This window comes from Wolffia australiana, chromosome 1 (assembly GCF_029677425.1).
Source record: "Wolffia australiana isolate 7733 chromosome 1, ASM2967742v1".
Classification (NCBI taxonomy): Eukaryota; Viridiplantae; Streptophyta; class Magnoliopsida; order Alismatales; family Araceae; genus Wolffia; species Wolffia australiana.
The window spans coordinates 10726483-10738900 of NC_135835.1; the positions used below are offsets into that span (position 1 = coordinate 10726483).

The 12418-nt window shown below is 46.9% G+C and overlaps 2 protein-coding genes and 1 long non-coding RNA gene across 4 annotated transcripts in view; 1 reads left to right on the forward strand and 2 right to left on the reverse strand.

Moving 5' to 3' along the window:
* The window catches only part of LOC144706089 (transducin family protein / WD-40 repeat family protein), a 32936-nt gene extending 25438 nt beyond the window's left edge, over positions 1 to 7498 (reverse strand). The window contains exon 1 of one of the 2 annotated variants that reach the window (XM_078578986.1): positions 7264 to 7498. The gene's annotated coding sequence lies outside the window, so the exon portion shown is untranslated. The remainder of the gene's footprint in view (positions 1 to 7263) is intronic. The other variant, XM_078578993.1, reaches the window with a different exon arrangement.
* A 305-nt stretch (positions 7499 to 7803) lies between these two features.
* Positions 7804 to 12120, forward strand: LOC144706103 (internal alternative NAD(P)H-ubiquinone oxidoreductase A1, mitochondrial-like). Its single transcript, XM_078579005.1, has 8 exons — positions 7804 to 8271; positions 8343 to 8562; positions 9037 to 9197; positions 9304 to 9369; positions 9432 to 9595; positions 10428 to 10542; positions 10862 to 11041; positions 11900 to 12120. Exons 1-8 carry the CDS (start codon positions 7843 to 7845, stop codon positions 12050 to 12052), a joined length of 1488 nt encoding a protein of 495 aa, XP_078435131.1. The 5' UTR covers positions 7804 to 7842; the 3' UTR covers positions 12053 to 12120.
* Positions 9199 to 10986, reverse strand: LOC144706120 (uncharacterized). The gene is made up of 2 exons (XR_013582176.1): positions 10849 to 10986; positions 9199 to 10623 (listed from the first exon to the last, which is right to left on the reverse strand). It is a non-coding gene; the product is annotated as an uncharacterized LOC144706120 (long non-coding RNA).
* Positions 12121 to 12418: the final 298 nt, after the last annotated feature.

Below are 12418 nucleotides of genomic sequence, written 5' to 3' on the forward strand. Positions count from 1 at the left end.
AGGTTCATAAAATCACACTCGAACGTTGGACAAATTTATCAAAGGCAGAGTTCCTCTTCATTGAACTGAAGAGCGTATTAGACTGGCAGAGTTACATCACATTAATAGATATCCTTATCAGGATTCTATCATATTGCTAGCAGAGCTATTCAATCTTCAAGCAAACACATGCCCAGGAAGAAACTAACGAGGCCCAGAGTGCTTCCCAAGGAGCGCTCTAGGAACTGGAAGCTAGCATTTCTATCCTGAAACTGCGCATGGCAGAGAGCACCACAGCAGCAGACATCCAAGCCCTTTGCACAGACCAAGCACTCATCCGCGACAAACTAGATGCTGTGCTTGCATTGTGTAGCACCGCTTCTCCCCCTTCGGCCACACCTCTGCAGTAAAATGGGGGCTCTCGGCCAGCATTGAGCAGCACAGCTCCGCCACTCAGCCTTCACATCAGCCTCATCCACCAGCGGGAGCTACTCCCAGCAGCCGCCTACCTTAATGAGGGACTGCTTCCACTGTTGCCATCCCCGGCGCCAGTCAGCACTGACCAAGTCAAGCATCCTCTTCCTGCGCTGCCGACCAACCCGTCGAGCCCTAATCTAGAAGAAGTCAACAGCCCTGGGGGGGGGCACCTATCAGATCAGGAAAGGTGAACTCGCCAGATCTGCCTAGAACCAGGCCCTTTTCATGCGCCCATCGGGCCTCACTCGCAGCCAATTGGGCTCCACACTGTTGGGCCCAAAGAAGAGCCACTGGCTTATAATGGCAGTCTGCGCCCAACAAGGGTTGGCCTAATCTAAGAGAAAAGGTCCCCCACGAACCGGCCCATTTCAGGACGGAAGTTTGAGGCCCTCCTGGGCCGTGCGCCCACCCAGTGTCACAACCTCCATACACCACCACCGCCACTCCCCCCCAGGGTGGGCACCACCACCTATTGCTGGTTCTTAGTGACCTGTTTCAGCTCATTGCTGCCAGGGTGCAACCCTGTCTTCCCAGGGAGGAGGGAGACATTGACTTCTGTGATCCCTTTGACCACAAGGGAGAGGCTGAGGACAAATGCTACTTTCCACCCCAAGTTCCACAAACAATGGGAAATTTGGGAGTGACCGCTGGGGTGGGCCTATACAAATCTCCCAAGTGATGCCTCTCCATGACAATGGACAGACCAACATGCAGCACAAATTTCTTGCTCTAGACAAGTTTTTATAGGTTGATCTCATACATAGGGGGCACAATTTTGTTGCGGACCCACATGGTGAGCAACACCATCATTGCACAACAGCTTCTCGCGGGACAACATGGGAAACTGGTTGTGCAAGGTCGAGCACTACTTCCAGTCTTACCCCGCTGATGACAGCTAACAGCTTCAAGTGACCTCATCCTATCTGGCGGGAAAAGTGTCCATTTGGTTTCATTACAAAGACGCTCATGCAGTTGTCGCAGCTGGGACGATTTCAAGAGGCATTCTCTGCCTTCAATTTGGCTTCAAACTGCACCAAGCCTACAGTCATCTTTTTCACAAGTGGCATATGGGGACAATGGACAATTTTTGGTTGAATGTGTAAGCTTATCAAGGTACTTTGCCCACTGATATGATATGCCAGCAGGTATATGTACAGAGGAAGGCCTGACATGGGCCCAATACACAAGCACAGGCCCAGCCCACAACGAATCCTACTTAAAGCTCCACACAGGAGAGCTTGAGGCAGGAAATCACACTGTAAGCTCTTCTCCCGTTCTCGTGACATCTGCCTTCTCTGTCTTAGTTGTGTTTCTTCTCTCTCCTGTGCTCGCAGGTCAACACCGTCATTCCCCTGCTGAGCCCACTACTGTTTGCCAGCAAGCCTTCACCATTTCCGCTCATCATTCTCGTTTCTCTTCTCTCTCTATCCCGGGAACCTCTTCTACCTCTCGTTCCCTCCCCTTCTCGTGTTACATCGCACATCAATTGGAACAGTTACATTTTTTTGTTGAAATTTAAGTTACATTTCGGTTATCAATTCGTACCGACACAGGAACAAATCCCCCACCAATGTGAGCGCACGACAATCAATGCCATATTGGCCGACCTCAAGCAATCTATCTGTAAGAAGTTCCACCAGCAGGATCTGCAGTCATCGGATGAGCTATTTGATTTGGCTATAGAAGTCAAATAAGTCCTACTGGAAGAAGAATACGAAGGCAAGGGGATCAGAAGTATTCAACCTTCCTGGTCAAGGGAAACTCGTGATCACGACATCAACTGGCCTGAGTGGATGGCTACTCAAGCCACTCGTGGGCCCAAGCCACTCGTAAAGCTCAAGGTCTCTGTTTCCAGTGCGATGAAAAGTTCACACCGGGCCACCATTCCCACAAGGATTTGCATATCCACCTCTTGCCACGAGGGACGGCTCAGAGTATGAGGATCAACCGGCCACCACCTAGGATGGCAGTTAGGAAGACAGAGATGTGACACTGGCCTTCCTCTCAAAGAAGACAGCCTTGGGGTTGCCCACTCGCCAATCCAAAACTTCCATTGGACTATGAGGCACTATTACTTGGCACGATGTCAAGGTGCTCATTGACACAAGTGCAACAGACAACTTCATCCAGCAGCGGCTAGCTGTCAACTTGGGGTTGCCATCTGCCCGACCACCCCCCTATAATATCAGCCTTGGGGATGACCAAACCATACATGGTCATCATCGCTGTGGAGAGGTACCAATTCTGCTGCAGGAATACACTGCCATGACTGCCCTGACAGGCCTCTGTGTCGATGTCATCTTGAGTCTGGAATGGTTGAGCACAATGGGGTGGACCCCGGCCCACTGGGGTTTCTTTCTCTTATGGTTTCAGGTGGATGGGGTGTGGCTGATATGATCCGTCAGCGCATCTATGTTCGGAAGAACCCACAGCAGCAGCCCGATTCAGAAGTCCGGGCCCAGCCCGTTTTGGGTTCCATTTAAGCCTTCGCTTGAGAGAAGGGCACAAAGAAGTTCATTGTGAGTTCCACCCCCCTCTATCTCTCCTCTATGCCCTTTGGTCATGAACCTCCCTCCCCATGCTTGCAGATCGACTTCGTCACACCTCTGCTGAGTGATGACCCCTTTGTCGGAAATCCTTTGCTACTTCTCATCATTCCTGTTCTTCCCTTTCTTTCCGTGAATCTCTCCCTTCCTCCCTCCAAGCTCGGACACTCTCATCTATCTTTGGCCGTTAAGACATTGGAGATCAATCGAGATTATCAAAAGTTCGAAGGTTACTACAGAGTGGACCTATCCGATATCAACCCGGGATCGTATCAGTAGCACACCTTCGAGGGTGAACCAGGGGCCAGTGACCTTACAGCGGGTCCGAATGGCTGAGGATAGTGGCGACCTCTTCAAGGGCGCGACTTATAACTGTTATCCACCCCACCGGCACTTCAAGCATGACCTCAAGCAGGTTAGGGTCATGCATTGGCCCCCCTTCCGTGTTGCTGCTATCATAACCAGTGGAGCACCAGATCATCCTCACAGCAGGTACTGGGCCCATTGACTGTCGCCCTTACAATTACTCACAACCGTAGAAAAACAATTTGGATACACCCGTGGCCAAGCAACTGGTTGCTTGCATCATCCGTCCCTCTCACCACCCATACCAGAGCCCGGTCCTGTTGGTGACAGAAGACAAAAATTGGTGGTTTTGCATTGACTTTTGCGTTTTAAACAAGGTCATTATCCTCAGTCATTTTCCGATACCAATGGTGGGAGAACTACTGGAGGAGCTGCATGGCATGACTACATTCTCCAAAGTAGACTTGAAATCTGGCTATCACCAAATTCAGATGAATGAAGAAAATGTTGAGAAGACAGCACTCCACACACACCAGGGACACTACGAGCATTTGGCGATGTCGTTCGGGTTATTCAACACACCTGCAATCTTCCAAGCACTGATGAACCTGATCTTCCAGCTGTATTTACAGCACGTTATCTTTATCTTCTTCAAAGACATCTTAATCCACCGACAAACATGCTGCCCACTTGAACCATGCACTGGGACTTCTCGAGCTACACAACCTTCAATTCAACTCAAAGAAGTGTTATGCACTGGAATACTTGGGTTTTTGGGTTTAGCTGGCTTTTACTGACAATTCATGACCAGGTAGCAGCGTTGGCTTGGCAACTTACACAGCTCCTCAAGAAGGCGAAATTTGGTTGAACCACCACGGCATAAGGAACTTTTGGACGCTCAAGCGCACGCTATCGACAAGACCAGTCCTAGCTCTGCCCGATTTCTCTCAGGAGTTCACGCTCGAAACATGTGACTCGGACATAGGGGCCAAGGCAGTACTCGTGCGACTGGCCCGACCTATTGCTTATTTCAACCAAAGCCTTCCACCTACTGCAGGCTCCAAATTGGCCTATGAAAGGGAGGTGATGACCATTGTGTTGGTTGTCCCAAAATGACAGCACTAACTATTATTCAAAAACTTCACCATCTGGACCTCCTTCATCCATCAGCTTTTGCTGGAACTTCATGATGGGGCTATCGGGGGGACGTGCAGGGTTCCTTAAGACCTATCAGAAAATCTGCCAACAATTTTATTTGTCACGTATGCAGCGCGACATCAAGACCTATGTCAATGAGTGCCCCCCCTGTCAGCAATTCAAGTCGTCATCTGCCCCAACCCCTTTCCATGCTCACACAAATATGGGAAGACCTTTCCATGGGCCTCATAGGACTCCCGCAGTAGAGGGGATTTAACTTTATCCTTGTAGTGGTAGACTGTCTCAACAAATATGGGCATTTCATAGCATTACATCACCCACTTATAGCAAAAGAGGTGGCTGTCAAATTTATTCAATAAATCATTGGTCTCCATGATGTGCCACATTCCATCATCCCAAATTGTGGGAGAGTCTTCAAGGGGGCCTTCTGATCTGAACATCACTCAATCCAAGGTACCATCCCCAAACGAAGCTCAGCATCCCCAAACCACAGCAGATGGACAAACATACGTCATCAGCAGGGCCTCACGACATACAATGTTTTTGCAGGAGACCAGCCTAAGCGTCAGAGCGCATACCTTGCATGGGAATAATGAACTACAACACATATCGCCACACCGAGTCACAAAACATTTGCCCTCCCTCATCAGCTAAGGTAGTCCAGCATCCATGATTGACGACCTCAAAAAGTTGCTCACTAAATGGGACCAGATTGTTCGAGGTCTTCAAAAATCCACCTCGCTCAGGCCCAAACACACACGACAGTCCATGCCAACAAGAAACAGCATGATTTGACAACAGCATGATTTGACCTTCCAAGAGGGCGATGAGGTCTATGTCAAGCTCTGCCCCTATTGGATTAAGACGTTGGCACCCCCCCCCCCCACCCAGTGAGACGTTATAACCCAAATTCTTCCGCCCATACTGTATCCTCCAGAGCATGGGTTCCGTCCCTTGTGGTCTTAACTTTTCTCCTGAGGTACATCTCGATCCTATGTTTCATGTGTCACAGCTTCGCTGCCCAGTGGGGCCAATTGACAATCCCCTACCCATCCCGATCTCTCTCTCTCTGGTGAGAACGAGTGGATAGTCACTCCAGAAGCCATCACTGCATTTCACCCCTCTTCTCAAGGTCCCTTGGTGCTCACCCGTTGGAAGGACTTACCTCCCCACGAGGCCAAGTGGGAACTCGCCTATGACCTGCACCAGCAATTTTCGAATTTCCAGCTTGAGGACAAGCTGGTCAAAATAGAGTGGAGTATTGATATGATCCTCTGCAGAGTTTACGAAAGATGCCAGGCCATTCAACCATCCCAGCCTAAAGCAACCCCACACGGAACAGATCTCCTCCAGAGCACAGCTTTGTCCATCCTGCCCGCTCGATGATGTCATCCATTCTGCCGACCCGCTCATCTCTCTCTTGTTTCTCTTCTTCTCTCTCACTTCTCCAAACAACTCTCAGGATAAGGTGTTGAACATTTTTGTTGAATTCTCAATCCAAGAACATTTGGAAGTTACACACTGGAGAGGTCTTAACATATAGACAATAACTACAGTGCATGAAGACAATTGTTTGATTGCCGGTAAGTAAACTGTTTCGTCACATGAGTGAACCATTAAAACCATGCTCAGGTGACTATTTAAGGCCATACATGCCATATGGAGGCATCCCACTTTTCCTCTAGGGAGATCATATCCAGGGAGAGGCTTCGTGTGAACTTCTCCAGTTAAATGCCCACGTAGAAACACATTTTTAACATCGTGCTGTAAAATATCCCAATTCTGTTTTGCCGCTAGGGAAATAAGAATCTTTATCATATTCATCTTAGCAAAAGGGCAAATATATTTATGTAAAATAAACTCCATGTTTTTGGGGTCTATTATACAGGAAACGACCAAGGATCTGTAGGAGCTACATGATCAACAATCAATGATCGCCTGTCCAGAGTCATAGCACTGGAAAGACGAGAAACGTATGCATCAGGGGAGACGCCTTGAGGTGAATAATGTTGGATGGAAAAAAACATCAACGAAGCGCAGCATCAATCAAACATTCAGTCTGATAAATTCAGGAAAACTCTTTCAAAAAAAAAAAAAAATCGGGAAAACACAAATTTTAGGGCCGAAGAATGCCAGAAAGCTGGCAACTACTTGAATGCAAGCCAAAAGCATGTATGGAACTGAAAAGACAGAAACTTGTCGAAGTTATGCGGAGTCCACGTTCCCCAAATTCGCCAGTGTCCTATCGCCCAGAAACAAGCACAAAATAGAAAAACAAGCAGAAGGATGGTAAATAAGTTTCACGATGCTACCGACGAGAACGTGAATTAGGCGAAACTAAGGTCCCATGAACCAAACTTTTGTAGTGGGATTTCCTTAAAGGTTTTCCTTGTAACTATTTTCATCCCAACTGCCTCCAATTGCGATTTAGACATGTCTACTCCACGGACAGGGTTCATAAGTTATGGCCGAAAACATGCCATGCAAAAGTTAGAATATTCCAACTCGCGATATCCATTCTGTCAGGCCTAAAGACAAGTTATTTACATCCAACATTATTTACATAATGCGGCAAGCTCATGTTCCTGGCCCCTTTATGTTTTTTCTTTGTTCTACGATGAAAGCCAAAAATTACAGTACAATCTCCAGTAAATCTACGTAGCCAAATAACAATGTAGCCTATAAGTACAGTAAAGCCAAGGATTTTTCGTTTCCCACCTGCCGGAAGGCACCTCCAGAGAAAATCTACAATATCTCCGCGAGATAAATACAAGAAAGGATCGCGATCCAAGTTTACCTGCGAAAAAGGCGTGAAACGAGAATACTCTGTTCTCCTTCGCCGCTACACCTTCACCGAAAACCGATGCCGAATGAGAATCAACCAAACACTACCTCCCGATTCCAACAACAGACATAAATCTAGCCAACGCTCCGATCCTCAATCCTTCTCGCCGCGCCAGATCTCGAAAACGTTCCCCACTTGCTCCTCGTTGAAATTTTCTTACGCGTTCTAATTTGATCATGCAAGCCCGCACAGCGCAGAAAATTTACAATACCTCCGTTCGAATCCCCCCGTCATCCGTCGTCCGACCCCGAACCTTATCGCTCTAAAAAGATAAAAGGCCCAGCCGCGCAGCATCCCGGTGCAAAGCGCGACGTACAAAGTCAAAATCCGTTACGCGGCGGGACCCACACTGACGGTTTCGCCGACGTGGACTCCGCGATGAGGCTCGGTCGACTGTCGTGCGGCCACGTGTCGGTCCAATCAAACGATCTGCACACGTGGCAGTCTTCACGTCCACCCGAGGGGGGAGGTATAAATGGAGGTCGAAGAGACGCTGCTCTGAGCAGTGAGCACTTGGCGAGCAGGAAGGCTATGTCGTGGCTGAAGCTCTTCTCGCGCTTCACCTCCTCGGCTTGGAAGGCGACTCCGCCCAGCCTTCGGAGCTTCAAGCCTGTCCAGCCTTCTTCCCCCTTCTCTTCTTCGGCCATCGCCGGCCCTTCGCCGGTCGGGCTGCCGCCCACTACGCCGGGGAAGGAGAAGCCCCGCTTGGTCGTCCTCGGCACGGGATGGGCCGGCTGCAGGCTCATGAAAGGAATCGACACTTCGCTGTATGATGTGGTCTGCATCTCGCCCAGGAATCACATGGTTTTCACCCCTCTTCTTGCCTCCACCTGCGTCGGAACCCTCGAATTTCGCTCCGTCGCGGAGCCCGTCGGCCGGATCCAGCCGTCGATTTCCACCGCTCCGGGGTCTTATTTTTATCTTGCGCGGTGCAAATCCATCGATTCCGACAATCACACGGTAATTTGAAGCGAGGATTGCTGAAATTTGAGTGTTACGAGTAGATTTCACTGAGATTGGTTCTTTCGCAGGTGGAATGTGAGACCGTCACGGATGGGACCAGAGAGGACGCGTTGAAGCCCTGGAACTTCAATGTAGCGTACGATAAGTTGGTCATTGGAGCTGGGGCCGAAGCTTTGACGTTTGGCATAGAAGGGGTGAAGGAGCACGCGATTTTCCTCCGAGAAGTGCATCATGCGCAGGAAATTCGCCGAAAATTGCTCCTGAATCTTATGCTGTCCGATGTTCCTGGTAACCTGTTCTGTCAACTCCTCCCTTATAACAACGAGTCAACATCCCGTTGCTAACTTTGTTTGGCCGCTATGGTTTCATACTCCTTCAAGATCTTGTGTCAGTACAATGAACCCATTAACCGCCTTATTATCTTCATCAACTTCTAAGGGGCTGTGTTTCATCTTAAACACAGAGCCATGATTTTGGACTTCTGTAGATTATTTTAGATCCTTTATCTGCTGTCTATTTAAAAGTTGGCTGTCAATTTAAAGCCGTTCTGCCAATTTAAAAGTTGGCAGAAGGGAATGTACCTCGTCCGTCCTGTCTTATCAATCTTACCCAGAAAAACTTGCCCATGTTTAATTATTTTGAACGCTTGATCAACTGATTATGAAGCTCGGCCGCCTGTTTTCTCATCCGAATTGAGTGCATTTTCAACGTATCTGGGTTCTCGGACCCATCTGACATCTGAACTGTTCCACGCCAATGCAGGAATCTCTGTAGAGGAGAAGAAGAGGCTTTTACACTGCGTTGTTGTGGGTGGCGGCCCCACCGGCGTCGAGTTCAGCGGCGAGCTCAGCGACTTCATCATCAAAGACGTCACAGAAAGATACACCCACGTCAAAGATTACATCCGCGTTACTCTCATCGAGGTTAATCCAAATAAAAAAAAAAGACCCATATGATCATAATCAACAACAATTCAACATCTTCCTTTTTATTTTATTTTTTTAATTAAATCTTCCTTTCTATAACCAGGCTAACGAGATCCTGTCATCGTTCGACGTTCGGCTGAGGCAGTACGCGACAAACCAGCTGACAAAGGTTCAATAATCTGATCTTTTTCGGCAAACTTAGTCATGGCTGACCCGCTTCACTGTTCATAGTCCGGCGTCCGACTCGTCCGGGGAATTGTGAAGCACGTCCAACCGCAAAGTCTAATTCTCGACGACGGAACGGAGGTTCCGTTCGGGCTCCTCGTCTGGTCCACGGGGGTCGGCCCTTCCCCGTTCGTCAAATCTCTGCAATTTCCCAAGTCTCCTGGCGGAAGGTCAGCCCGTTGTTTTATTCAAACTCCATGCTCTGAAAAAATATTTACCATCCCGAGAGAGTATAGTTCCGGATCGTCCCGGACGTGGACGATGGACGGGACGGTCGAAGGATGGGACGGTTTTTCGTCCAACGATAAAAAATTGTACCATCCAATCATACGGGACAGTTTTCGTCCCGTCCAGTCCTCCCTGGACGAATTTTCATCCCGAAATTTGCCACGGACGAAAAAAACCCATTTTATATTTTTAATATATTAATAAAAAATTTCCTAAGTTTTTTAACGGACATGGAGGGAGAATGCAAATGGACATATCTACAATTAATTCTGTGCGGCGTCAGTTTGCACGCCCAAACAAATACAGGGACCTTGATGCAAATTGTCATAGTGAGGCCACGTGGCGAGATCTCAACCGTCGGATGTGAATCCGGCGGTTATTCGTCCACATCCCTCCGTCTATCATCCGAGACCTCTGGACGGATGGGTTTTTCGTCCCACGGGACGAAACCGTCCCATCCGTTGGTCCCCATGATGAAGTTTTGTCCCGAAATTCGTCCGTATCCTCTGACGGGACGTTTTTTCGTCAAGGACGAAAAAATCGTCCCGTCCACGTCGCTTCCTCTCTCGAAAGAGAGGAAAAAACAAAAAATATATTTCTAAAGAAATGCGTTGAGAGACAGCAGGTGTATAGAACGTTTGAACGAGATAATGCTCTTTAAAATCTCTCAAAATGGAAACTGTTCCAAACATATATGTCATGGTTCATTACTAAGATTGCAAATATTTACTGTAATCGGCGGTTGTTGAATGTTTTCTATGTTTGTGGGGGCAGAATCGGGGTGGACGAGTACCTACGCGTGCCGTCGGTGCCAGACGTGTTCTCGGTGGGGGATTGCTGCGGTTTTCTGGAGAGCACGGGAAGAAGCGTGCTGCCTGCGCTGGCCCAGGTGATAGACTTTCCCTGATTCCTTTAAGAATATTCTTTCACCGTCTGGCTGAATATATACGCTATAAAATATTCTTTTTCACTGTAAAAACAGTCTCCACTTGTCAGTATAGGGATAGTCAGTACTGAAAGTTCCGACTTGAAAGAGCTATTTAAGTTGGAAATAATAGTAGTCGACAATACTCCGAACTCTATTTTTTTTTAGTTCCTACTTAGCCATAGGGTAGCTATTTTTAAATTTTATTTCTTTAGGGTCAGGTAGAATTAGATAAAGCTGCAGTTTTCAAAACAAAGAAAAATTTCTTACGTGATTGGAGCAGGTTGCAGAGCGGCAAGGGAAGTTCTTGGCTGGGCAGCTGAATCAGATAGCCCGCGCTGGCGGAGGGTACGCCAACTGCGCAGGCGAGATCGAACTTGGCCCTCCGTTTCATTATCGGCACCTGGGCAGCATGGCCACCGTCGGCAGATACAAGGCCCTGGTCGACCTCCGGCAGAGCAAGGTCAGCTATCTATACCTTCCTAGATATTTTATAATATAGGTTGATAGAACAAGAGATAAAGAGAGAGGTCTCAAGTATCAGAATAAGAGTCAAAGATCGGTTTTGGTTCAGTAAAACTTATAAGTTAAGTCGCAGGTATAAGAAATTTTGAACATCAAATTCAAAATTTTGGTGAAAAATATTAGTTAAAAGTTTTAAACAAACATTTCTGTCGTGGATTCACTACGGACTTGACTGCTCTTCTGCATATTATTATTTTTTCTGTACATTTATATTTATACTTGTATATAATATTTTTATCTATTTACGTCTTTTTGTATTTAGCTATTTATGCGATAAGGTGTGTAGAAATTTACGTATTTGGGTGTTTATGTATTTATGTATGAAGTTATTTAAGTATTTAGATATTTGCCTTGTTATTTAGTTACCTATTTATGTGTTACATATTTATTTAAAAAAAAATTACTTATTTATGGTATTCCTTATACAATTTTATATATTTTCTATAGGGTTTGTCATTTGCATATTTATTTTTCAACAAAAGAGTGCAATTTAGTTGGAAGAAATTCCTAATTTTGTGTTAGGACATCCTAACTTCAAACCCCATCTTTTGCAAATATAAATATTGTCCCCCTCAGTTTTAGTCCAGTTTCTTGTTTTGATTTGCTCTTGGTGCCGAATCCAGTATTGAACATCGGTTAAACCCGTGATTCCCAAATAGGTGGTCCCCATTCAGTCTTGCTTTACCGAAGTTTCGTTGAAATGACAAACCCTATAGATATTTATTGAAAGATAACTATGTAGAATGCTCGAAGAGTGAAAATTGTGTTCATTCAAATTTTATTTTCTTATTTTTAGGAAGCCAAAGGGCTGTCGCTTGCTGGTTTTGTGAGTTGGTTCGTGTGGAGGTCAGCTTACCTGACACGAGTCATCAGCTGGAGGAACCGATTCTACGTAGCGATCAATTGGTTGACAACGCTCGTGTTTGGACGTGATATCAGCAAAATCTAATACCTATACTTGGAAAATGTATATTATATTGCTACATATAAATTAATCTCAATCTTTTTTCTTGGTTCTGGTCTTGCATAAGGCAACGGCAGGCATCATCTGTCACATCACTTGTCACGGTGACGGATCAGTGAAGGATGACGCGACGGTGATATGTGACAAATTTTTGTTCAGTGATGAGGACAGTGATGTGATACTGTTGATGCATGATGTGACTGTGACAGAGAGTCTCGGACGCATGATGTGACGTGACAAGCATCACATATGACTAGGGTTTGACGGTCCCGGTCCGCTACATACTTTTTGCAAGGACCTAAAACTTACATAAGGATCGGTCCGGTTCCATTCCGGTCTTGTCTGGTCCCA

Bases quoted from the DNA above. Each gene is read 5' to 3' on its own strand.
- LOC144706103 (XM_078579005.1), top strand. From the start codon at position 7,843: ATGTCGTGGCTGAAGCTCTTCTCGCGCTTCACCTCCTCGGCTTGGAAG. The intron at 9,198-9,303 runs GTTAATCCAAAT...TTCTATAACCAG, and splicing joins TCCGCGTTACTCTCATCGAG to GCTAACGAGATCCTGTCATC. The intron at 9,596-10,427 runs GTCAGCCCGTTG...TTGTGGGGGCAG, and splicing joins CCCAAGTCTCCTGGCGGAAG to AATCGGGGTGGACGAGTACC.